General features: G+C 40.5%; 1 protein-coding gene across 4 annotated transcripts in view; it reads right to left on the bottom strand.

Moving 5' to 3' along the window:
* Positions 1 to 27,228, bottom strand: part of PLCB1 (phospholipase C beta 1) — a 401,171-nt gene that overhangs the window by 118,725 nt on the left and 255,218 nt on the right. For all 4 annotated transcript variants that reach the window (XM_037405583.1, XM_037405580.1, XM_037405581.1 and 1 more), the window contains exons 6-9: positions 27,110 to 27,163; positions 26,501 to 26,576; positions 20,150 to 20,250; positions 18,566 to 18,732 (exon numbers count right to left, since the gene is read on the bottom strand). In XM_037405583.1, the coding sequence (XP_037261480.1) occupies positions 18,566 to 18,732; positions 20,150 to 20,250; positions 26,501 to 26,576; positions 27,110 to 27,163 (398 nt within the window). The remainder of the gene's footprint in view (positions 1 to 18,565; positions 18,733 to 20,149; positions 20,251 to 26,500; positions 26,577 to 27,109; positions 27,164 to 27,228) is intronic.

Below are 27,228 nucleotides of genomic sequence, written 5' to 3'. Positions count from 1 at the left end.
AGAAACCCTAAATTTAAGCCTTTCAAGGAAAAGGGTCTTCTGGGGACAAAAGAAAACATGCTTTTTCCAGAGGAAACCAAGAAACCAGCAGTGAGCCCTACGAAGAAACAGGTAACTTTGAACTCTTTTGAATATGATTCCTTGTGTGTATATGACTGCAACGGAACTGCAAAGCAAAGCAAATTAAATGAACCACCTTTCAAATGGGAATTATTTTGCTTTGTAACTTTTATATTTGTCTTCCAATTCATATCTCACTGGAGTGCCAGCATAAATGATCATTTCATATGCTGCTGGCAAATTAGAAAGCCGAGTCCTATCCTCAGATTAAGTTTCACCATTGATCTCAGTGGAGCTGCCCTTATTGCATCAGGATGAATTTCTCTGTAAAGCCTTCTGCATAAAGGTGATTTTAGGGTGTCAATCTGTACATTTAGACTAAAAAAAATATTAAAATCTAGTAGTCTGTATTTGAAGATTAATGCTTAACGGAACTAATTTGAGACGTTTTCCTTTGCCTGGTATTTTTATTATTTTGTCTAGACTTCATCTGTAGAATTACCCAACCACATAGCTTTAATTATTTCAGTTATTGCCTATAGTAAAACAGTTGTTCTGTATCTCTGAAGAACCTTGAAGCAGCTACATGCCTGGTGACTCTCAACAATGAGAATTTCTTACATTTTGTCCCCAACCCAAAACACTCAGCGTAGTATATCTATCAAAAAAACCCCAACCCTTAAGTCAATCAACTACAGCACTGAAAAATGGAAGACCAGTTTTACTCCTAACTCTACTACTCTGCCCTTTTAGGGTCAATCCCTTTTTATGCTAAAACATATAAACTTACACATAATTTTCTAGCATATGAAGAAGTAATGGACAACCCTGCATCATTTTTACAAAGCTTGTAACCCCATGATGCAAATATAGCATGTAAAGCATTTACTTAAAATCTGTGCTTTCCCCCTAGGATTTGGCTCTTGATCACAGAGGAAAACATGTAACAGTCTTAAGTTCAGATGCCTCATTTTCATAACAACCCAAGATGGTGGCACTAACAAACTATTCATATGATGAGAAATATAGTGACAATACAGAGCAACGCAATTATGATTCATTCTTATGACAACAACTGTAAGATGGTTGGAAAGAAAAACATGAAGTCCATCCACTATTTTAAGACACTAATTTGAGTGCAATTTTGCCAGGCTCCACAGCTGCTTTGTTATAGAATAATTAATCATCCACAGACAGAGGCCTACGTACTTTCCTTTTGACAAGAAAAAAATATAGTAAGATGGAGAAAATGAGAAAAAAAGCACCACTAAGCTTTTTCATGAAACTAAAGATTTATGAACAACCTATCTGATACCTGAATCTACCAGAGAGACATGATGAATGCAAACGGTATCAGGCGCTGTCATAGAGTTAGCTTGAGCTAAATTCCACTTAAAAGAAACACTCTGCACCAAGTTCACTGGGATATAGATATGGTCTGTGGGGTACATTCAGACCACACAAGCAACGTCATACAGGAAAAAAATGTAAGATCTGAAATGGATGGTTGCTACACCAGGAACCAGCAAAGTCATGTCATGTTACAGTGATTGGCAGCTTCTGATGTTTGAGGCGGCTCGTCCAGAACCATCTTCAGCATCAATGTGCTCCTTTCAGACAGACTATAACGTTTAAATTTGCTTTGTCATTCCTGCTCCAGGCTAAACTGAAACATAGTAGTTTTCACACACAAAATTCTTCAAAAAACCCTGCAGCATCATAATCACACAGTGTTCAGAAAGGCTTCCATTTTGTTATACAGATACTCGGGTCAATTCATGTAGACATAGTATTCAAGCATCTCAAAGTCATCTCTGTGTTTGATCTTCACAGTGTACCTGAAAAAACATGGTCCTCACAGAGACCTAAAGCTGAAGACAAATAAACTAGCTGGACAATACCCTATGGAAAACCTGTGGGTTAAGGTGGGAGTTGAACTGCACAATTTCTTGATGCCTGTTTGGGTGAACTTGAACACCTTTGGGATAAAAGGAAGCAAGGCCCAGGCCTGCACCTCCTTCCTGCTCTCTGTTTTGTGGTTCATTCTGATCCTTTGCTTCCTTCCACACTGAAGTAAGACAAGGTCTGCAGAGTGGTCCTTCTGTGTATGGCCACTGGTATCAACATAAATCACTGCAAGTATTATTCACTTGTATAATTACATAGTTTCTGAGTGACACAGTTATCTGAGCTTATGGCTGTAGAATGCTATTTTCCCCATCATAATTAAGCAGTCAGCACTTCAGACAGTGAAACAGTTTCCAAGTTCAGTTACAGCCAGTATTGCACCAGTGAGAGTTTGACTGTGGAACCGAGATGGCAGATGTCAAAGGGACTTTGTATCCTGGACATTAAGGAGTAGATTGTTTGTGACCAACGTCGATGATATTCTGATGCCAACTGCAGTGAGGACAATCCTTGCTGGACAGCCATCCAAAATGAAATAACCTCTATTTATTGGAAAAATCTGTTCTCTGTTTCCTTAAGCATATTACAATTTACTGCAGACATTGCCAAGAAAAAATAATGTGTGATCAGTTCTTTCCATTATAGCTGTCACCTTTTCTCTTCAGATATGCATTAGGAAGATTTAATGATATGTTTAGATACAAAAAGGTAAAGGGAAAATGAACACATCAGGAAAAGACACAGAGAAAGACAGATGCACCTCTTTTTTTTTTTTCTTTTTTTTTTCCCTTCACATCATTGCCTTAAAATCACCTGAACCCTAGGTCTTCAATGAAACCTTCAAAATAACTGGTGTGCTTTATATACTTAAAATTGCCTTTTTCCCTCACCACTAACATGCTGGATTTGATCTAATGTCTCTCCCTAGAGCAGAGGCAGGCCCAGAGCTCACCCATGTTTGCTGGAATGCTGCCATCGACTTCAGCAACTTTGGTTCGAGACCTTACTAAATAATCCTAAGTGCAATGCAAAGAAAGACGGGACTCCAGATGACTCTCTTTTAGCTAAGTTGGCAAAGCCAGATCAAAAGAGCAAACACAGATGTAACCATATCAGCAGCTATGTCAACAGCCACAGAACTCAGTAAGGATCCTTTTCTCTGTGAGGGCTGGGGTTTACCAACACAGAAAAATTCCAGCCCCTCCACCTCTCTTCTCTAATTTACATGATTAATGAAAAATTTCCCTGCGGGGTCACTTGGTAGTGCTTTATTAAAACATTTAAACAGCAAAAACATAAAACCCCCTCCTTTTTCCTGTGGTGTCTGGGCCGTTTAACCGTGCAGCACTTCCCCTTCCCGCGCAGTGCCACCGGGACGCTGCCTGAGGAGCCGGCGCCGCCCGCCCCGCCCCTCCCCCGCTCCCCTCAGGGCCTCCCGCGCTTTCCCTCACCCGGCGCCGCCGCCACCATTTTGCCCCCTGAGCCAGCGGCCGGCGCGGGCCTCGCTGCAGCCGCCCGCAGCCTCTCCTCAACGAGGCCCCTTTGCCGGCACTGGCTGCCGATTCAACAGGAAAGCGAAAATTATGGATATTATAAACTATTGTTCTGTTCTTAGCGTAATGCAAATCTACTGGCGCTTGGAGGACGAGTGCCGAGTGCCGTCTGAGCACATCGTGCCCAGAAGTGACCATGTAATGTGCCGCAGCTGGATGCCTTGCAAAGTCTGTCAGAACCATCCAGCTCCTACACAGGAGAGAAGATACTCAGATGTTGTGTGCGATGGTTAACGTGGGTATTTTTTCTCCTCTGGACTTTAACTAGACAGAAGAAATTTCAGATGAATGTCAGCTGCAGGGTATCTGATTGCCAAAGCATGCAAAAGTGGATGGCTAAAGCTTTGTGCAAGCCGAATAAATAACAGATCAATTTTAATGTTTCAATTCTGTAGTGGAACAGGTCTGTAAAATATAAGAACCAGTACTGAGAAGAAACAGAAAAACATCCAATGTTTTGGATGTTTTTTGATGAAAACTTTTCATCACAGACATTCCCAACACCTCAACATTATAAATGTATAGCTGAACACTTGTGTGTAAATTATATAAACTTTTACATAATTCTAAAAACATACCTGAATTTAAAACCTACAAGAGCTAGAGGTACTGGCAAGTCTGGAAATGCCTTTGTATCCATCTACATCTTTACACATCTACATACCTTCCAAAATCCATTCTCCAAATGGGAAGGAAGCTTCCAAAAAAGGGGACCTGGACTCTTCCATGCCTTTTGAACCTTCTGCCCACTACCTTCTAGGCACGAAATGCATGGCAAAGTACCCTCACAGCCAGCACCGCTTCCTTGCTCACACAAACTCAGCCAGGACCTCTTCCTTGCCACACAAACTGTTAATCACATTATGAAGCTCCTGTGCCAGTGTTTCATCAGACAAATCTAGGCCAGACTCGTACAGACCTACCCAAATCAGGTTCTGGCTTTATCCCTGAGCTAATTTTCTGCACTGTGGATTTAAGCTCTGCTTGTGCTTTGGTTGCACACAGCAACAGTCCTTTTGCAGCGTGTCCACAATCCCCATTCTACCTCACACTTTTAATTTGGAAGCTCAACTTCATTTGCCAGTTGTTTGGCAGAGAGTTTGTCAATGATTGTCCCACCTGCTGCCTCCAAATGTCATCCTTTATTACAGAAAGGAAGAGGAAGCCCATACAGGGGACTCCAAAAATGTCCCAGCATTCAGCATTTCACCTGCAGCAAAGCATGAAGCAGCTTCTTAGCAAGTGGTTCCACAGGACACCTTGAACAGCTGCTCCATGTGACCTGCAGGGTGGTGAAATTCATGCAGAGATCAAAGAAGAACCACCAGACTAATGGTCAAGTGAAGTCAACCAAATCTGGTATTTTTTCCACTAAATTTTGGTAGGAAGGAGAAGTAATTTCATACTATAAGAGTAACTTATTTAACAGGGATGCTGTGAGATTCTATTGAATCTCCCAGGCTGTGATCAGCTTCATTACATGAAACATGGGAAGTGTCTGTGCAGCAGCTTCATCTTTTTCTGCATCCCTGGCTCCACCTGCCTGCTCCAAAATAGTTACAGGGGGCGGGGAGAAAAAAAAAAAAAAAAAAGCACAAACAGTGGCAAGTTCTGCATATTTCACAGTATTTCCTTACTAGCTACAGCTACATGATCCCAAGCCTTTCAAGTTCTGTTACATTGGATCAAAGACATAAATGTTCCTGGATGGTAGCTTAAAGAAAAATACATAAAAATCTAACTGTTACATTGCCCACAACAAACCGGGCTTCTTTGTGGTCAACATTTATCAGCTCTTAAGGACAGCAGAAGTCACTTCCGTCATCCCAAATCCTTTTTCTTGGAAGCTGTCTTCAGGCAGGTGGCATACTGCTGGCAAAGGACCTATTGAAAATTCACATCATCTATAGGGGTAATGAAGTGACTCCTCTCTTCCATGGTTCTTAGATATTGTCAACATTCACTGTGCAAAACGTTTTCTCCTGCAGTTTACAAGATCTGGAACGTCCCCATTCCTGGGAGACGGTGCTCACAAATTTGTCCTGAAGCAGGGATTCCAGCCAGTCAGTTGAACTGGTTGATAGGATAGACTGTACTTTGTGAACATACTTCTGAGAGGCTCCTCTATTTGAAGACTTACTGTGTTATCCACAGGGCTCTTTATAATCCTCTTTGACTAGATCGAGATAACCCAGCATATTTTTTTCAGCCTGTGACAGTCCTTGTGCAGGTCCAGGGCACTATGCACTTTGCTGTGCAAGCACAGACGTAGTAGCATCATATGAAACTGTTCACATGCAGTTTCCAGGGCTGGCAAAAGCACAGGCTGCTTTTGACACAACAATCCTTCTCCTGCTGCCTAATGAGACACAAGTAACTCGACAAGTTGCTGCCTTCCATCCCCTCTAGTGTGCCAGCATGACCAGCATACTGTTCTGGATGTGAAATGCTAGTGGGTCCCTGGGAGCTTGCCAGCTCATCAAGTGGAGGAGGTAAACAACCCCCTGCTTACTCAACACCTGCCAAGCACAAGATAAGAGACATGAGGGTTCAAAGTAGGGCTAAGCTTCTGAAAGAAGCTTCTTCACTTGTTCAGTGCCCTCTGCAGAGGCCCAGGATAAAGGTCAAAACCCCAGCAGTGCAGCAGACCAGAAGAAATACAAAAATACAGCTAATCCTGCAAACTTTTCATCCCAACTGCTTGATCTAAACTTCGTCCCTTGTATTTCAGCAGGTAGGGTGTATATGTGCAGCTACTTGTTTGCTACCTGATTTTCCCCAGGGTCCACCTAGGCTGCCCCCAGGAGCCTTCCCGTCCTTCGGGCAAAGTCTTGGGACAGAGTAGGACAGAAAACAAGAGAGGCACAACTGAAAGCAGAAAAGACAACTTACTTAGCTGCACACTTTTCTTTGCAGTTCACTCTTGCAACTTCTACACTGCCTTTGCTTGTGCCTTAAATTTGTGGATGTTTTGTATGGTAATTAAGATGTGCATTAGCTTTGAAGTAGTCAACAGGTTTGGCTGCATGGATCTTTTCTTTCTATATATTTGCAAACTTAACAGAGCCCTCCATTTGTTTATGCCCATGCTGTTATCTACTCAGTTACAATGTAACCGGGAGGCACAATTGTGCAAAGAGATGTTATTACAGTAAAAAAAGAAAACAAACAAACAAAAAAGGAAGAGAAACAATTAATCGGCACTTGGTATCTCATAGTCAATAACACAGAATTACATTAGTATTTTGTCTGACAGCAAAATCAGGTCTATTCCAATGCAATCTGTAATATTAATCACATCCACTGTAATCCCCTACAACTGAGCAGCCCTTGCAGCTCAAAAATTAAAATCCACCAAGTAAAGCAGATATTTTATAATCCTGTGAGAGATCTGTACAGCATGCCGCATTGGGAATACTATTTCACAAACCAGCACTACAATTTACAGCTCATTAGATATTAAAATTTTCATGCATGCTGTAGAGTAGGATGCATATACCTCCGGTGTGTCTCTTGACACTGGGCACACATTAGCTACTCTATGCTTTCTAGCTTTGTGAGCCAGCAGAGATGTTCACAAGGAAGAATTTACATAAAATTCACACTGTGTGGGACACAATGTGCCAGAGCCACTCTGATGACACTTGCAGTGTGTGCATCCAAGTGATTTTGGAAGTGATGCTGAAACCTGTTTGGCTTTCCAGACACATGTGCTATTACTGTATTGCTATGGTGTAACTGGAATTTCAGTCTGTATTCAGTTTTGTAAACCAGGGCAGAACAGGACTGCATCATCCAAACAATATCCTCTTAATAACAAAGTCATCACAAAGAGAGAATAAGATGCAAGGTCAGCCCAGACTGAAAAAAAATCCTACAATGGCGTTACTGGGCTTTACCCCAGAAACGTCAGTGCTCCTCTGTTTTAGAAAAAACAGTGGGGACAGAAAAGACTTTCATGCCTCAGGTCACGATCTGTAGACACTGAAAAATACCTACATACCAACAACCATCATTTACACGCCACAAGCAGGAGTTGTCAGTAACTCCTCCATTTTAGAATTTTCTCAGTGATCAGTAAGGGGAAAAATTCACACTAGTCAGTTTTATCAAATTAATATGTAAGTCGAGGAAGGGCAAAACATCTGAATCTCTGTATCTGAATATTAGTCAAGCATTTAACAGAGTTTCTAAATTCAAATTTTTCCTTATTTGAAAAACCAATCTGCTGAAAGCGCAGACTGCAAGCATAAACTGAGGTCAGACTAGAAGATCAGAGTTTCTTTGAATTTGAAAGCTGAGCCACACAAAAGAAGTCCAGAGGCTACCACACTGATCAGCAGTAGGTCTGGTTTCATACAGCCTTTCGTTATCTGAAAAAGTAGGATCAACAACACAGGGTTTAAAGAACAGACAGGTCTCTGGAAGCTGTTATCCAAACAAGATGGTAAAGCTGTAATGAACCAGGTAAATGGGATGGAAATCAAATATGAACACACAAGTAATAATTCAAGCTAGGTAGCTAATCATTCAAGAAAAGAAAAAATCCAAAATACAGAGCTGAATTGGGAAGAAGATGCCTAGAAATCCATCATCTTGAAAGGCAGACAAGATGCAGAGAACAGCAATGCATCTGTATGTAGCTGCATCGAAAAGGTGGTTGGAAAATAAAATAATTGATTGGCAGGACACTTTACTATCAAGTCATTGACGAAAGAGGTAACTATGCATGGCATCAAATATACCAACCATACGAACCCATAAGTTAACTAAACCACAGAGGCAGTCCTACAGATTTAATGGACAGAAGTTATGCTTAACTTAATTAACTGTTGAATTGACAGCAAGGATCCTAATGGGAACACTGACACTGCACCCAGTCTCGTGACTCTAGGTTTTGACTACAGAGTATCAGAAATGTGTCTGTATACAGAAGATTATTCAGAGAAGAATTATGAATAGTATCATATGTCACAATATAAGCCAAAACAAAGAGGATCAAACATGTAAAGCTGAAGTGGCAATAATGGTCAACAAGTGTTTTAAGTGAAATGATAAGGATGAGAAAGAACAGTTACAGTGGCCAGATGCTGAACCAGGTGATGAGATCAGAGTAAGCAACAGAAAACTTGGGGTGAGTGTCTGAAAAAGCTGGGCAGTGCTACAACCAATTGCACTAGGAAACACTTCTGCAGCAGATTTATTGGTTGTCTCATTGCTTAAATCCTTTAAAATCAAACCAGGAGAATATCCTGTTGTGTTCAAATTTCATTTCATATTTCTAAACTTAGAGGAAAGCATAATGGATCCAATTGTGCCCTCAGTTACACTTGCTCAACTACTTTCTGTAATTAGACAGTTACTTGGCCACAAACCAAAACAAACTTTCTTTGGCAACATGTTCTTGAAAAAGAAACAGAAAACTTACTCAATTAGGAATAGAGCAAGATTCATTGCTCTACCCTTGAATGTGTATATTGTAATAGGACACAGGGAAATCTGAATACAGAGAATGGCAACTCCTATACAGTATCAGAAATAAATGCTTACTGAATGACAAGCAGTCAGCAAGGGAAAACACGGGAAGGTAAACATGTTATGCTTAAGTAGCATACATAAAAGAGCTTGCTCAGTGTCGGTTAATCCATGCGGAAACATTACATGCCCAAGGACACTGAGATCCAGAATATTTAGCACAGGAAGGATCATCAACCAAGTAAAGCAGAATTCAGTATGTTTGAATCAGAAATGCTTGTTACTCTAATGAAGCTATCATAGCCATTCTATCATCTATACAAGTGCACAAAGTGCACAGAGAAAACATTGGAAACAATTATTTTTTTTTTCTCCCCAAGAAAACATTTGCAAACTGAAAACCACTTTTCTGAATGGTTTTCAGAAGAGGTACTGCAGCTCAAGACACTTAGTTCACTTCAGGGAGCAAATATTTCCTATAAGCTTCTAGGCAAGCCATGCCAAATAGATAACCTCATATTTTTATGCTAAAGAGCGTTTTCAATCAGAATGAAACCTTTGGGAGCATTCCAAGGACACTGCCATCTCAAAAGGGAAAGGAAGATGGAGTGTCACCTGAGAAGCAACAAAAGCTTTCAAATGCCACTTGTGTCTGTTGACATGAGCCATCTATTTTAACAAGATCTTAAAATCACTGTACAATGTTGAGCATGCTATTTACTTATTTTATTAGAAGTCGCATTTTTTACAGCCCTTTTCAAACACCCAGAAAGGAAGGGCTCTAACCCACATATGCTACAACCTATGAAATGTATTTTTCTCTAGTAGTGTTAAAAAACAGTAAAATACGCACATAGGCAGGGAAGATTTTAAACGCTCAACAGTTTCTCTTCCTCAAAATTCAAATGTTGGAAACATTTATTTTAATGGATATTGATCATCTAAATCTCTACAGCAGCCTTAAAATCCTCTACTGTAACAAAGCATGGACACAGTTCAGAGATTCTGGTAAGCAGATGTGTTGCATTAAGGAGCACAATTCTTGGAACCTGTCATACTGTAAACCCATGTTTTATTAATTGCAAACTGTGTGTGTGTATCATATGCCTGCAATAACTAACTAACATACAAGAACACACAAGTGTCCAGCATCTTGAATCGAGCATGTCTGTTACAGATCACATTTAACCAAATCCCCATACATAGTATCAAGCAGTTCCTTACTGTTTATCATCCTCTTTTCAGCCACAGATAGCTCCTTCTTTAAACCAAAACAGTTTCTAAAACATTAGCAGACATATATATATACAAATCTGAATTTTTAGTAATTTTCAAGAAATGGGGGGAAATCCCACTCTCGTGTAGATAAGCAAGCAATCTCTCCTAAGTCTCCAGACTGAAGCAGGGTGGTCAGCATCATCTGAAAGTTGGGACTGTGAGGAAATGCCACATGTAAGGTTAGCTAGAGAACCACATCAGACTGCAGCTTATTCCTTGGCAGGCATTTACTTTTCTGCTTTTTTCTTTTTTGTTCCCTGCCCAAATTCAATTTTGCTTAAAAGTGCTGGCCTGGTTTGTGCAGTGTTTACATTAGCAAGCCTCAGCTGCTGTCTTCCAGGTTCTCATCCAAGAGTGGGGCATTGGCTATTTAAAACCCCCAGTGAATCTACATCTTTCAGCTGAGATTGCAAGATGATGCAGAGCAATGTAAAAGACATCCTTGCAGTATCAAGGAACACTGTCCTCAAGACCCATTTTCCCACCATAACTACCACCTACAGGCGAACATATCTGCTGCTCTGGACTTCAGCTGAGGTACCAGGAGAAGGAGGTACTAAGGGCCCTAGCACCTGGGCAGGTCTCATTCATTACATCAGGACAAATTTAGTGAAGGCAAACACAGTGAGCTACACCCAAGTCTCCCAGCAGACATCTTAAGCTTTCTATTTCTGAACATTCTGAGCCCAAACTGCAGCCACCTACAAAAACTACTGTGGACAGAGAGTCTATGGTATTGCAGGGTTTTACAGACAAGCCCATTCTCTAGCTGCTCTTGACGTTTCAGCACAGATGTAGCAAGAAATTGTTTCTGACAGGATATCCCTCACAGGATAAATGACAACAGATAGTTTAGATCCAATTACAGCTATAAAACCACTACAAAACCACCTTCACACTAGTTCCTAGCTAGCAGTAGAATGAGCACTTTACAATGTGGCAGATTTCCAAGACAGGCAGACAACTAGATAATTGGAAAGATTTTAAATCAGACAGATAAAACCACCATCAATCTCAGCAATACAACAGCTATTTCTGACAAAACTGAAAGAGGCCCACTACTGGAATATGTCACTGTCTTCCCAAACCTCTGAAGAACGTGCTCTGTAGCGTGCCTCAGAGTGATCCTGGGAGATGTAATAATGTTAAATGTTGGCATACTTCCAATTGCTAAGTTGCATTAAAAGACATCTAAAAATACATACTTTTTTCCCCCTCTTAAATGATATTTCTCTACATAAGCTATTAATGCACTTGCCAACAAGACCATTCTGCAGTATAATGGGAAGAGATAAGAGCAGAGTGTGAGCATGAGCAGAGAGGCGGGAACAAAACTAGGAAAAGCCTTTATCGTGGCTAGTATTTTTACTTCCAGAAACTCCTCCACTCGAAGAAGAGATTAATATTAAAAAGAAGTGGAAAAGAGCAAAGGCATGGCTCTGCAAAGACAGTTCAGATAAACTAAAAAGAAGGGCCTTCAGTCCCTTTAAAGGGACTTCCTTGTCTGTTTTTTAAGCTTAGCTCTGCAGCTGCAGAGGGACTGCATTCGACAACCCTTTTCATAAACAAATCAAGCTCTATCTTAACAACAATTGCTTTTTTTGCCCTCTTTACTACCTCTGTAGGCTGTGCAAACCATGTTGTTAGGAAACTTCTCTTAAATTGCCTGTCTAACTTTATTCAAGACCACTCGATACCTCTGTGTTCTTCTGCCAACATTGTCCTTTAGCTTACCGCTGATTTCTGACACACACACCCCCCCCCCAGCATTTAACCCCGATGTATTTATAGGCAACACTCATATTCCAGCTAAAGAATATTGTTAGAGGAGATGATTACATCTGACATTGTAAGAGAAACTTCCTCATATGGTCGTTGTATTATAGTAGTGTACATACTCCAACTATGTTAACAGCCCTGTTATGACAGATACCATTCATACCAAAAGACTCACAGATCACTGCTGGCTCGCTCCTCAAGGCAGACTATTTAGTCGAGTTGACCAAAGGATGAAGCAAAAAACAAAATGGCATGTAAGAGGGGATGGTGAAATGTCAATGAGCTCATTTGTGGCAGAGCCAGGAAAACTGCTCTCTTCTGCCACCGGTTCTAGATGTCACCCATTGGATCACAGCACTCTTCTCTCCCATTGTCCTCATGGGCCCTTTCCAGCTGCAAAGCACTGCATTTGTAGCAATCATAATGAAGAGGCAAATCCCACAGTATTTATTCAAAGTTTATCTACATTCGTTTCCTTCAGCACTTGAGTCCATGCTGCTTTAAGTTTTCAGAAGTAAACTTCTGATATCCATCTTCAAATAATAAAATGCTGCTGCTAAAATTGAATACCTCCCTCTGTTCCATAAAAGAGACAGTAAAACAGCAACAAGCAGAAAGAAGCTGTTTTACTTTTTGAGCCTTTTCTTCTTATGGGCTCTGATAGTCTAAAGCTGAGTCAAACACAATACAGGCAGGCAGCAGCAGAAAATCGTGTCTCCATAACCCTTGAAATGCAGTATTGATGTAAGACTCTTTACTTATCTCTGAGGAAAAGCTCCCGCTGAGGGGAATGATGCAGCCTCTACACATACTCCAAAACCTCTACTCATGTTTGCTTTGTGGTCCTGTTGCTCCAGGTTCTTTCATCCATTTTCAGTGTTAGGACATAGGGTTTAAATCTTCCTGTAGGGTTTGAGCCTGGGGTCCATTAGGTGGTCTATCAGTTTTCCAGGATGTGGGACTAGAGTCCTGGTATGGTCAGCTTCCATATTAGCTAGCACAAGTCTGCTCTGACTGCTTAACTTACATTATCATGATTAGTTTATGCTCTGCAGCTCTGAAGATACAAATCCCACAATAAGTTTGTCCATTTTACATTCAACATGGTTTCTCTGATATCAGTGGAGCTATTCCTGGTACCAAACACCAGTCCCAGAATGCATTTCTGTAAAGCTCATGCTTCTTTCAAAGCATCTGCATTATACACAGAAGATTAGGAAACTTGTCCTCCCTGGAACCCTAAACGTATTCTTGATATTTTCATTAATTCTTGTGCCAATAGCAAAACCTAACTCTTATGCATAAGCACATGGGTCTCAAATCTAAGCCAGTTCCTACAGTTTTAAACGGCAAGCACAGAATAAAAGGTAAAAACTTTTGCTTTTTTACTATGCCACATACCACTGTGTCTTTGCACACTGTTGCAAAATCCATTATTACTGGTCCACATCACTCTTTCATCATGTTATCAAGCTGTTACCATTAAGTTAGAGAGATGAAGCACTTTACCTGTAACGCAGATGCAAAAAATCCTCATAACTGAGGATTTTCCATTCTAAAAGATTTTTACATTTAAGCTTCTACTTGAGATGCAATCTTCCAAATAAGTGCAAGATCTGAAATTAATTTTACACGAGTAACTAAAAACCAAGCAAGTAAAAAGAAAATGCAGTGCATTATATAAACGTATTTTGAAAATACATTTTAACAAGTATAGTTTCCATTAACTTATTTATGGTGATACATTATTCAGACTAACATTTGCTACATATATATATATATATTTAAAAATAATTTTTAAAAAAGCCTTCTGGGAAGCAACCTAACTTAGCACTTGTTGCCGACGGCATGGGATAGGTTATGACTTTTGTGTGGCTTATAAATTTTAAGGGGTAATAAATTGTGACTGGGATCTATTGTTCTGTCATCATTTGAGAATGAGAAACAATGCTGACAGCTCGTCTCTTATACAATTGGAATGGTGGACAGCGCTGAAAATCCCAACATTAATGTTTTTTTTGGTAAGTATTCTTGATTTCCAACGTTACAGTTAGGAGGCTGAAGGATTTCAACCATTTTGTAGCACTTTCTACAAATGCTGCAGTGCCAGAAAACCCCACCATTTGCCTGAATGGTTTATACATCAGAATTTATGCTTGAAGTATTACGAAGTATGTCTTAAAAGTGTAGCCACGGTTGCACAGTACTTGTTTTTGCCATTAAAATCTGTTGCCTAGGAAATGACCCCCTTCTGCCACCGAAAGGCTCTAATGCATAATTGTTCTTAAGCAGTAACTAAAAGGTATATTTAACGTGGTGGGATGAAAATGTTTAAAATGTATTGATGTTTAAGGGAGGAAAACCACATTTGTGCTGAAGTGATTATTGCTTGGTGTTAAGGTTGCCATGAGAAAAACACACATAGTAAATGCTGTATAATATTAGATATATCTTAATCTAACGTTAATAGCTTGCTTTACTTTATCACCTAAGAAAAGCTCAGCACAACTACCACCAATAAACGTGCACTAGCAAAACAGAACTAATACCGGAATTCAAAGAGAGTCATAGAACCAGTTCCCTTACAATCCTTCTAAATACATGGGTAACTAAAACTGACATACAGTATGTCCAAATAGGTGCAGCTGAGAAAATCTGGAGAAAGAAATCCTGGGAAATATAAGAGGAAAGTTCTTTTCTTTTGTGCATATCCAAAGGTTTGGCCTTTAAAATTAAGTAGGCAGAGATAGTATTTAAACAAATGCATACTTAAGAGAAAAAAATTAATGTCTTTATGTCATTACTTATCTCAAAGATGCCTGCTACTAAGTGCAATCTGGTGTACAGATCTGTTGGGCCGGAAAATCTCCAAAGCACTCCCAGACTCTATTTTTGAAGTTTATACTACAGTCAAGGCCATCTCTCTTTATAAACACCACTCTAAAAAATAATGGCTAATAATAACCTAACCCTTGTCTTGCTCCCACCAACAAGGATGGTGGGAAGCATATATTTTATTGCTATAACATGATTCCAGCTTTTTCATATCTCCTTTCCCTAGCAGACCTTGTTCCGTGTTCTTCATTGCTAGTCTGGTACACAGGCAGAGCTCTTGCATGCTTAGAATCTTTAAGAGACATCCAGGATGCCCCTAGAGCCAAGACTTTTACTCAGCGGTTTTCAAAACACTCTTTCAGAAGGAAAGGTTTAAAACGAGACAATGGGATTTGAGCTCTCAAAGTTCTGAGGTCCTTTTCAACTTAGGAATTTTTAGAAATTAATTCCATCATAAAGTCAGAAAGAACCAGCACATTTCTGCAAAATTTGAACCAAATTTATATGGTAAATTTCACATAATTCTAGAAACCAGAACTTGACACTGTAAGCAGACACATGTGAAACTTGGCATCAATGTCCCATCTCCCATCCCTAATGTAACGAGATCCTTAAAAATAAGAGCAAATAAGAAATTTCCCACTTGCCAATCCATTTATTGATATACATCTTATCAACACGGTAACTTGAAAGGGAGTAAGTACAGTTAGTAGTTATGCCAGCCACCCAAGGGAAATGTTTTACAGCCTGAAAGTACCAAACTACAGGTTCCTACTAAACCAGGCCTAACAGCTGCCCGGTACACTTCTGCTGACAGTGAGAGAACCAGGAACTTCCTTCTGCTTCTACCTGATAAGAAAACACGCTATACATAGCGCATTAATCTCCTTTACTGTATGACACAAAGCATTAATCACAACAGCTTGCTTCAACCACAATGAAATACTACTCCAGATGCTTAACCTATGTAGATGTCAAGCCTCTGTATATGCTGATGTTGCAAAAGCTCAGTCACATCCCAGCAATACAATACCTAAAAATACACTAGTGACAAGCAGGAACACAGGCAGTCTTTTTACTGAAAACTTGCAACCTAAGGCCCTTATCCAGTAAGAACACGGGCATTTGAGTTTACCAAGTACCTGAAGAGCCATATTGTAAAAGTTTGAAATATTACGGACAGCTCTTGCTTACTGTGTTCAAAATACTGTACTTTAGCTGCAACAGGTACAAAAGAAGGGCTATAATGGCCATCACAGAAATGGAAAATCATGAGATATCAAAAGCATTTGACTAGTGCTGTGAAAGTTGAGAGACATTACAACCATTCTTAAGAAATTCATTTAGTTGGCTATGAGAAAAGAAGAATTAAAAAAGAATGTTATTGTACAGTGGATGCGCACAGATAATTATACCGTTAGATGGAAAAGTAGAAGATACAATCTGCAGACAAGTGAAGGTCTAGAACTGATCAGGTCTACCCGGTCCAAACAGAGCAGTGGGATCAAGAAGTCAGGCTGCTGTGCAAAGGCACATAGTTTCTAATTTATGAATTCGGATTTAAGTTTTCAAGGGAAAATCCCTAATTCTATTTAGAAGAATTTTTCAATGCATAAAATTTTATTTGCTGAGAAGCACATGCATCACAGTCTCAGAAGTTGCCCGGGTACTCCAAAAACCTTGGGAATTGTCCTTTGTGACAGCAGAAAGCCTGAGTGACAATCCCTTTTCCAAACACCATATTAAAAGGGTAAATCATTATTTTGAATATACTGTTATATTTTCATGACATTTTACAGACATGCAGCATTTGTTTGCAATTATTCTATGAGTGTAGGACTGAGTCCACACCTACACTTCATTTAATATACAGTGAATTACATTCCCAGCTTAGAGCAGATACACAAAAAATATTGTGTCCCCATGTCATTCCTGATTAGGCAATTCATGTAATTTTAAGGCAGTAAGCTGGGGATTCACACTGGAGCATGGTTAGCAGCATGTGCCAGTTGCTGCAGCTCAGCTGCCAGGCAGGGAGCTATATGAGGTGGCCTCTGCAGTAGAGAGGTGGCCCACGGATGTGTCAGTTCCAACTGAGTTTGCTGGACCTCAGTGCACAAGTTTGAAGGCGGGGGGGGGGGAACCACCAAACAAAAACCAAACACACAAAAGGAATCAGCTCACTATGACCTGCCTTCCCCTTGCTAAAGTCAGTATTTTCTGTGAGAACTGATTCTGTATTGGCAATATAAATCGTACCTAGGAATAGAGGCACCTATGGAAGAACAAGTGCCTGGAGCAAACATGCACGAGCTGAAGGTGTCCCACAAATCCTGCTTGGAGGGTGCTAGCAAACACCATCACAACACCCTTGTTTCTGAGGCTTTGTTTCATGCTTCCTCCTTATTGCTAGTCAGAAGGTGATTTCATTTCAACTTTGGTGTTCTGCTAGCACACCAGCACACCTCCTTCTAATAAATCCTTTATTTGGTTTATGTGAAATGCCAATATTTGGGTAATAAGGATCATCTTTTAGGTAACAGACTTTCCTGTCACTGATGTGAAATAAGGTAAGCACAGAGAAATGTTCTAATATTTGCACGGATGAGAGAGGAGGTCACAACGTGTTTTCATCTACTTGTGCTAGTATTCTCACTGACATCAAAAGACATTTTGCATAAGCCTGGCAAAGGAGCAGGATTTAACCTTCCCTCAAAAACCTCTGGGAACACTAAATTTGATTGGACTAGAAAAATAAGAAACCTTAAGAGAAAAATTAGAAGTGTTTTGCCTTGAGACAATGTTGATTGTGGCATCAAGAGCCACAGCTTTCCTTCAGGAAGACATCTAGGACAGAAGGCTTTCGGGGAGAGGGGCGGGAGTGCCTTCGGTTAACCTCTAGACAATTTCTTTGTGTTTCCTCTGGATCTGAAATCTCTGGATCAAACCAGTTTTTTTTCATATTAGATCTGTTTTTCAGGATATTCCCATGCTCCTAAAATTTCTAAGGTATAAACACATTAAAAGCCGGGGTAATCATTGGGATATGTGGATTGCAATAAAACAGGATGCAGACACAAATTCAATGCTATTTTAAGACTTGTGGTGGTAGCAAAAAATCTGAGCAGTTCTCTCACTGGTTTTGGCAAAATGCCCAGTTAAGCCCTGACAATGCTCAAGACTTTCAAAAAGGGAATTTTCTGTGATTAGAGGACAAAACACACTCAGCTACTCCCACATCTTACTTTGTCTACCACTTTATCAGAAAGCAGAAGACTGGACTTATTACTATTGTTAAATGATAGAAATATCATCTTCTTAGTTCACCACCATTGATTTCTTTCTTTAATTTTTACATTGCAGCTGCTGGTAAATAGTTGTTGTGATAGTAAGGTTTTTGCTTAAGTTTGCATACCACAGCAACTGTTCTAAACTATCAATTACACATACTGAAAAGTAAATACTGAAACCAGCACCATCCTTCCTAAATTGTTCCCAACCAAGTACATCTAAAAATGCACCACACGATGTCTCACAGGTTTGTACAATCCAAAAGCAGATAGTTGGAAATGCAGTTTGATTCTGAACCACATTTTGCTTTAGCATGTGCTATAGAATAATTGAGTCACTGTTTCAAATCAGAAAACATGTACAGAGAGAAATGAAAAACCACTGACCTTTCTTTGCTAGATTACTGTTGGGTTCATATTTCTCAATCAGCTGTTGAACTTGTTCTTGTTTTAACGGTGGATAAAGGATTTCATTTAAACGTGGATCACGTTGCTTAAAATTTATAAATTCCATCATCTGATCAACAGTAAGGTATGGTTTGCTCTTGGCACCACTAGAGGAAAATTAAAGTCATTAAAATACATTTCCTTGAAATCTCGTTCAATGTTCTATAACTTCCCAGGGAAACCAAAACAAGATTCAAACTATAATACAACAGAAACATCGTCCCACCGTGTCTCTGGACTAATTTACTTTGCCAGCATGTAAAGACAAACATTCTTCTTCAAACATCTAGGAATAAGATTTTTAAAAGCGTTCACTATTATTGACATCAATGGGAAGACTCAGAGCAATGCTAAAAGCTTTTCATACCTCTGAATTCCTGGAATTAAGCAATTTTAAAATGTAAAAGAGAAAATGATGTGGAATTCAATCCCAAACTCGCCACAAATACTCTGCTGGCATTCCTGGCCCAACTGTTTGATTTTACTGCTGAATAACACCAGCCCTGATTTCATTGTTCTAGTATTTGCTTGGGGTTTTTTGTTTTTTGTTTTGTTTTGTGTTTTTTTTTAATAAACCTGCTAAAAATTGCTAGGCACTCTGCAAAGCAAGCAAGATGATGCCTATTTAGAAAGTTAGAAAAAAAGAGCAGAGTTTGCGTACAATTTGTACCCAGATGGAGATCCAGGAAGCCTCCAAGCCAGGTGACGCGCTTGGCGTTGTCTACAGCACTCGGGACTGGCCTACTTCTACTCTGTGAGAGCACAACAGAAAGCCTACCCCCGGGTTCAACGGGAGCAAACTAGGCCATGGCCGCGTTCCCCTGAAACCTCAACCTCAGAGAAAAGAAGCGCAAAAGGTGTACGTGAGCACACCCATGTTGCAAAGATAAATTCACTAATTGCTTTGGTGGTCTTGGGATGTACTTTGGAAATTACTTTGCTTTCATATTGCTTCATGCTCTGACTCCATTGATCGGGCTCTGCTGAACCTGGGAAGTACAATGACTTGCTGCAAGGGGTAGAAGCAACACAAGTTATACAGCTTGTAACCAAATGTATGAAATCAGTTGTAGCTGGCTGCTAATTTAATTTCACGGTGTGAATTCATGATGCACAAATTCTAAAAGTTACTGCATTTTTTGCAACTCCTAATTAAGCTTTTGGGGGTGATTATAGATACTCTCACACCTATTGCACGTTGTTATTGCTTATTACTCTTCTTCTTTTACTTTCATGGAAGCCTAAATTAATCCATACAAAAAAACAAGACCCAGCAGTTCTGCTACTCCAGGAACAAATTACTTTTAAACTCTGGCCATTAGAAATAGAGTCAAAAGCTTGGGAGAGAAGGAACCCTTGATCCAAGGTTAAATAACTGCCCTGTTTGATACTGAAATCTGTTCTTGGCAATCACTGCATGCTGCTGTAGTCTAAATAACTTACTTTGCCATCCCCAGCCCAGAAAATCAGTGAAGGGGAAGAGGAAAAGAAAAGAAAGGAAAAAAAACCCTGTCATTTTCTTACAACTCAGAAAAGATGTGGTCAATCTCAGGCCGAGGGCAGAGGTTGTTTAAGAACACCCTGTACACGTCTGGCGTGAAGTCATCTTGAGGGATTGAATCATTCTGTGAAATGGGGAAAAAATATAGTGAGAGAACAATATAGCACTTTTATCCATTCTTTGTAAACAGATCATTCACTACTGTGCTGCTTTTGATTTCCTTCCTGCAATCTAGAGAAGCCCAGACTTTGCAGAATAATAAATCTCCCTGAATAACAGAGCAGTTTAAAGAGTACGTCTTTAAAAAAAAATTAATACAACTACATATATAATCTTAGTTTCCATAAGGCAAAGTTATCTCTTTCTCTGTGTACCTGTGAGGAAGAAAGGATGGACCTCTCCCCATCTAACCCCCTTATCTATAGCATAAATAGTTATATCATGATATAACACGTGGGCTCTGAGCTCACTCCCAGAAGGGTGGCTGGACAGTGGTGCTGAGCCTGTGTGCTTCAGCAAGCAAAATGGCAGCATTACAGAGGACGAGCATGTCACTCATCTTTCCAAAGCTTTCAAAGAACTGGGGAATGAACTGGGTCACTGAGTCATCATTAATACACTTGTTCCCTGACAGCAGCAGAAATGTTTCCTTTTCCTTCCTGAAGATACATGTTCAAGATACCATGATTCTGGGCAAGACTTATGCAACGTAGCTTTTCCATACAACTTTGTCCTAAATACTCAGCGTGACACATTTGGCAATCAGATTTCTTTTACAGCAATTGATAAAAATGCCCTCCTATAGAAGAGATAGCAGCATATTTTTTTCTTACATTTCCTAAAATTTAAACCAATTTACAAAATTACAAAACGCCTGCTTTTCATTGACACTTTCATCACCCCTGTTACACCTGCCAGCTTCTCCCCCCCAAAAAACAGAATTATTGTTTGTAACCAGAGGGAATTACTGGACTGGGTAAGGAAAACAGTCATTTGCAGGAAGCTGAAGAGCCCTCCTCCAACTTGCAGGCACTGCCTTCAAGCTCCAGAGTTTTTGCACAAGACAGCAAGGGCTGCCTCCTTAGCAGGGCTGGGAAGACATGAAGACCCAAGGAAGGGGCAAAGCCTTTTTCAGCAGAAAACACTAACGGTGTGCTCACTGGCTTCTGCTTTTGCATCAGTGCACCAAAAAAGGAAAATGCACAGAAGCTTGGATTTTGTGCAGAGGAAACCTTATAAAGAAACAAGAAAAAGAAAACGTGAAATGCAATGCAAATACTGTAAATCTAATTTTTAAGTTTCCTCCATGCAAGCTACCTTTAACAAAAGCTATGACATGCAGTCTTCAGGAGCACCACGGGTCCATGTGTCCAGCCTCTTCATTCCTCCAAGATAAAGCCCAAATCTTGTGAACTAGAGGAGGAAAACTACCTTGGACACAAAGCCGTTTGCTTTTAAACATCACTGAACCTGTTTGCCTCAGAAGCAAGCTGCTGATAGAGGAAATGGTTGCTTTTATTTATTCTGCCTGTTGCCAAGGGAACTGAAAGCATTGATTCAAGCCTTTGTTAGATGGAAGGAAACTTGTGTGTTTTTCCTGCTTTAGGTTAAAATAAATAAATAAGTGAATGCCACAGGTGTCATTTTCTCTCTCATCTATGAAACTTGCAGAGGCCTGACAGCGTTTTGTATGATGACCATCGCCGAGTGTTTCTGTCCACAAGCATGGCCTGAACCTGACCCAGTTCACGCTGGGACTGAGCTGGGCTGTTCTGCTGCTCCGTCTGGGTATCCAGCTTCAGGCTCCGATGGTCTAAGGTCACCAGTCATTAGACCCTTGTGCCTTCTTCGTTGTTGGCAGACTGTGCGAGTGGCTGCAGGGTAAACTGGTTCAAAACTTACTCAGCCAAAACAACCTTGTGCACTTTACTGTGGGATCAGCTCGCTGAGCCAGGTTAACTCGCCAATGGCACAACTGCTAAATCAAATACAAGGGTGGATGGAGAAGTCTGAAACCTGAAGTTGGAGGATGGAAATGGCTTCTTTCAGTGACAGCTGCCGGTGATGCTGAACTAAGTGCGAAACTGCACCCACTACAGTTTGATAAATTTGAGCTGCAGTGCTTTCAGTTGAGAGTAGGACTGCTGATGCTTGTGTTTTCCTAAAGGCCAATATTCATAAAGCTTGTGAATTTTCTTGTTAAAGCTGCCACCCCAGTGTCCTGTGGCACCCCTCTACCTATAATCCCTGCGCAGCCAGCACTTGTCTTACGAGCATTTTAAATGTTGCTTCTGCAACTGCCACAGGGTTACTCTCCCATGACCTATTGTACGTTTTTCCTTTACAGGGGATGTGAAGGTGTTCAACTGAACAAGTTGTGGATCTTTTCCCAATGACCTGAGATCCAGGCTTTTATTTGCCACTCTGTTCCAGTTAGGAAGATACACCTCAGTTTCCCAACATGTATCTCCAAACGGCTATCCACAGAGAGGATAACCAACACAAGTCTTCACGCGTAAGTACAGAATCTTTTAATAATTTATTATTTCCTTCCAGTAATGTAATCAGTGGGCTGCAAAACACAAAGATCTAGATGGGAGATGAAAGCCTTTCTGCAAGCATTTGTCACCCCAGGCACAATCTCACAAAACTATATTTGGATTCCAAAAGCCTGCCTGCCAAAGGGGATTAAAATACGCTGCCCCCTTCCTCAGCCTGGTCTGAGCTATCCACATTTCAGTGGAACCACCCACACACCTTATGCGCTCATCTCTTTTTTTGAGTCCAAGGAACAAATCACAAACTTTCTGTACCACATGAGAGCATCCCTCATTTCCAGCTTTGCTGAGTACTGGCATTCAATTTTATTCTGTAATTAAGACTCTCTACTAATTTCAAGCACTGTTGATTTACGACTTTTCTGGTAACCCGCCTGCTTTTATAACATCTGTATCCAGTCTGTTATATTTTTGGCAGCACAACAACTAATTCAGATAATATGCCCATACTGGACTCAATAGCTGGTTGTTTTATTTTACATTAACAGTCAAGCTCACTGGTGCTTCATTGTGAACCTCTACATTATCTGGAAGGCAGGAACAAGTCTTCACAGCCAAATAGGTGGCTAAAATAAAGCTCTTCAGATTCTACTTAGGACACCTTTGACTAAAACCAAAAGAAATACAAATACTCAACAATAACAAAAAGCACTCCCTCTTTCCCAAAAGCAGCTGAGATTTAAAAAAAAATAAAAATGAAAAAAAACCACATCATAGGGGAATTGAATGCCAAACTCAAAAACTCATTGGCATATTGTAAATCTTCATTTAAACATTTATTTAAACGTTCCTCTGCTTTCAGTTCTGCTGGATGATGAAATCTGCCAAAAATCAGATCTCATAGGGCTTGATCCTGCAAGACTCTACACATGCTGGGTCTGACCCAGAACATACATAAATAAATCAACCCATTCTTTGAAAATGTGCTTGACCTGAAGTCGGTGGGTCACCCAACTGTAGTCATGCTTAACTGCTCGGCCGAATCAGGGATGAAGTGCTCAGTGCTACAGAGAATTCATTCCTTATTAAGCTCCCTAAATATGAAATAAAAAGTTTATTTTTAGCACTTCTGGGGACCCTGTCTGGTTGTATTCTTTTACAGCAGGATGAAAGTAATTATGCAGGCAATGAGGACTCTTCCTCCTCTCACACTAAGCGCAGTGCCTACACATTGTCCCACAAGGTCCCCTAGCAAGCATGCACAGAGGGAATTTGTAAGAGCGAGGCTATCAGAAGCTGAAGTTTGTACCATCAGAGACAAGTCCGTGCAGCAGTACTGTTCCTTAGCCACATAGCTCAGGCTGCCCTACACTCCGGTCACTGCATAAGACAGATGAAGGACTGTCCCAACCTTGAAACTATGAATCAAGAAGAGAGACATAAATGCTGACTTGGGCTTTGCTTACTCAAGACTGTGATTCATTTTGTATTTCAGAGCCATCCACAGGTTCTGAGAGGTGCAGCAAATCATCATGTGAAACTCATGGCCAACAAGCCCTGTATCTTCCTAGAGCAATGAGAGCTATGAAAACTTGGAGAGAAAAGTCTTCAGAAGGATCTTCATTAGGCATGAATATGAAAACCCAGAAAGCCTAAACTGTTCATGTCCATAAGAGACTTTCATGAATTCTCTGAATAATTTAGTGTAATTTTGCTGAGAAAGATTCCTCAATATTTATGCTTTGCACACTCCTAGAGTTCAGTGCTCTTCCAAGACTTTATGGGAACATCATTTTTCATGCAGTACAATGGGGCAGCAAAGCTGAAAGTTGAAGCTAAGAATATCACTTGTTCAAATAAACAGGAACACAAAGGAAAAGAGCTGTAGCTGAAGTACTGATCTTCTTCTCCTCCATTACCTCTGTGAGATTCAGTTTCATGCTTCTTAGGCACTTTGCTTCTAAAATATTTTTTTTCAAAGATGATCACAATTTTCTTTGTTGCACAAAGTGTATTTCTCTTTTGTCCCAACCTAAGAAAGGATCTACTTTATATTATGAATAATTTCCAAGATGGTATCCCAGCAACAAGTATCTAGCAATGTGTATGTTAATTTGGCTCTACTTAAATAAATAGCAGAAAAAGATTGCAGTTCCTTTCAAGGACTCCAGTGATGTTTAGATTTTTTTTTTCCAGATATACGCAGTAAACAGAAATAGGCCAACTGCTTTAAAAGCAATGCTTCAGAGATTTTTTGCACATCTTGTCTTGTTTGCTAATAATTAAATAAAAAAAATCTTTAAAATTATTCTTTCCATATTTCTAACCTCACAACATTACTTTAGGTATGATTATTACGATCTTTTATACCTACTTCACAGAACATTCCTTGGAATTTTATGAAATTAAGCTCCAAAACCTATGAAGGAAAGTTCATTGCTAAGGCGTATCAGGTTTAGCTTGTGAAGATTTTGCTCCATTGCTCTTCTGTAGCTGTAGGAATTGGCTCTATTGGGGAAGCAAAGGTTGAGCAAACATCACAGCACAGTTCTCTACACGAGCAAGAGGCCAGGAGATGCAGGCTCTCCTCTGCTAAAGGCCAGTTCTGCCCTACCTCTTGCACCCCCGAATACATGAACTATCCTGCAAGAAGCTTCTTGGAGGGGAACCTCCACCTGAGAGGAAAGACTAAGGACATCTTCACTCCAGCGTTAACTAGAATCCTATGCTTGAGCTCATTCCTCTTGAAAAAGCACCTTCCTGGGGGTGCGATACCATCCTGCAAATGCTCTGGGTTGAGGAGAGTGCCTGGATTAGCAGCATACAATGGCTGCATCCCCACAGCATTAACAGCTTTGACATTACAGCGTTTCAACATTTACTCTATGCACCTTTTAGATAAGCTACAGTGAGTTCCAACTGTCGCTTAAGTTATATGGTTTGGGGTGTGGGTTTTTTTGTGAGAAGGAAATGGATTACACCATTAGCTATACCTCCAGCTAACGCTGCTTCAAAATCATGCCTTGAAAATTGTGCAACAATCACCAATTCTTAAAATATTTTCCACTGTATTTCTCTAGGACAGGTCACACAATCCCCTGCCCTTTCCTTTAATCCATTCACACTTCATACAATCATAGAATCATTTAGGCTGGAAAAGACCTTTAAGATCATTGAGTCCAACCATTAAACCAGCACTGCCAAGTCTACCACTAAACCATGTCCCTAAGTGCCACTTCTACACATCTTTTAAATATTTCCAGGGATGGTGACACAACCACTTCCCTGGGCAGCCTGTTCCAATGCCTGACCACCCCTTCGGTGAAGAAATTTTTCCTAACACAATCTAAACCGCCCCTGGCATAACTTGAGGGTGTTTCACCTTGTCCTGTCAGTTGTTACTGGGGAGAAGGGACTGACCCCCACCTGCCTAGAGCCTTCTTTCAGGTAGTTGTAGACAGCAATAAGGTCCCCCAAGTCTCCTCCTGACTAAACACCCCCAGTTCCCTCAGCTGCTCCCCACAAGACCCATGCTCTAGACCCTTCACCAGCTTCACTGCCCTTCTTTGGGCACGCTCCAGCACCTCAGTGTGTCTTGTACTGAGGGGCTGAACACTGAACACTGTATTTGAGGTGCAGCCACGTCTTTCGGGCGCTGCTGGTCCCAACACAGTTTCACATCCAAAGTACTCAGGTTTGCAGATATGTAGCAGGAACTTCTGTGTGGGAAAGACAGACCAGCTGCTGAGGACCGCTCCAGCAGCAAAGGTAGTGCAGCACGATCAGCCTTGATAAACTGTCCTCAACCCCACAGAGTATACACTGTCAAATACAGGCACCGCTTGCTAAGGGCCAGGAATAAATGCAGATGCTTACCCTGGAAGATGGAAGATTACAAGCTTCTAACGCAGTCTCTACCCGTTTTCTGTCAGCAGAAAACAAGCGGTATATGCTGCAAAACGAAGAGAAACAGGGAATTGCCTTAAAGACGGAATATCGCTTCCCAGTCTACCACATCTTTATCTATTTACTTCCATTTGCTTCTGCTTGGTAAGAGAAACTAGTTTAATGGTGCTCACAATGAGTTTAACTCTACCCCACACAAGCTCCTATTACAGTGGAGAGTTATTTGAGAAAGTCACCACTGCTCTCTTCGTATTACCCTAGTGACTTATAATCTGAATACATCTATCCTCACGACATGTCTCTGAGGTAGAGAAATTATGGGTTTTTTTATTTTACACAACTGGAATGAACAAGGGGAGAGAAGCTAAGGATCTTGCTCACAAGATCATAAGGATGATCTACACCCAGAGTATTTGAACAGAGACAACCTGAGTATCACTGCCCACTCTTTACTGCAATATGTGTTATAAACAGAAGATAAAATTATTCTTCTAGACACAGGGGCCACATGTTCATCCCAAACACAGTCACACTCAAATCAGAAGAGACTATGTGGTAAGGAAGGGGAACAGAACTTACTTCTTCAGAGGAATGCGCCCTTCTGGAGTCACCTGCAGCTTAAGTTTTGTGTAACTGTGGAGAGAAAAGCACCCTGTTTTATTTTTACAGCATTTTCAAGTACCTCTCCACTACCATTA

This window comes from Falco rusticolus, chromosome 12, assembly GCF_015220075.1.
Source record: "Falco rusticolus isolate bFalRus1 chromosome 12, bFalRus1.pri, whole genome shotgun sequence".
Lineage (NCBI taxonomy): Eukaryota > Metazoa > Chordata > Aves > Falconiformes > Falconidae > Falco > Falco rusticolus.
Note: the sequence above shows the minus strand (reverse complement) of the source record. Positions and strands in the feature narration are given on the sequence as shown.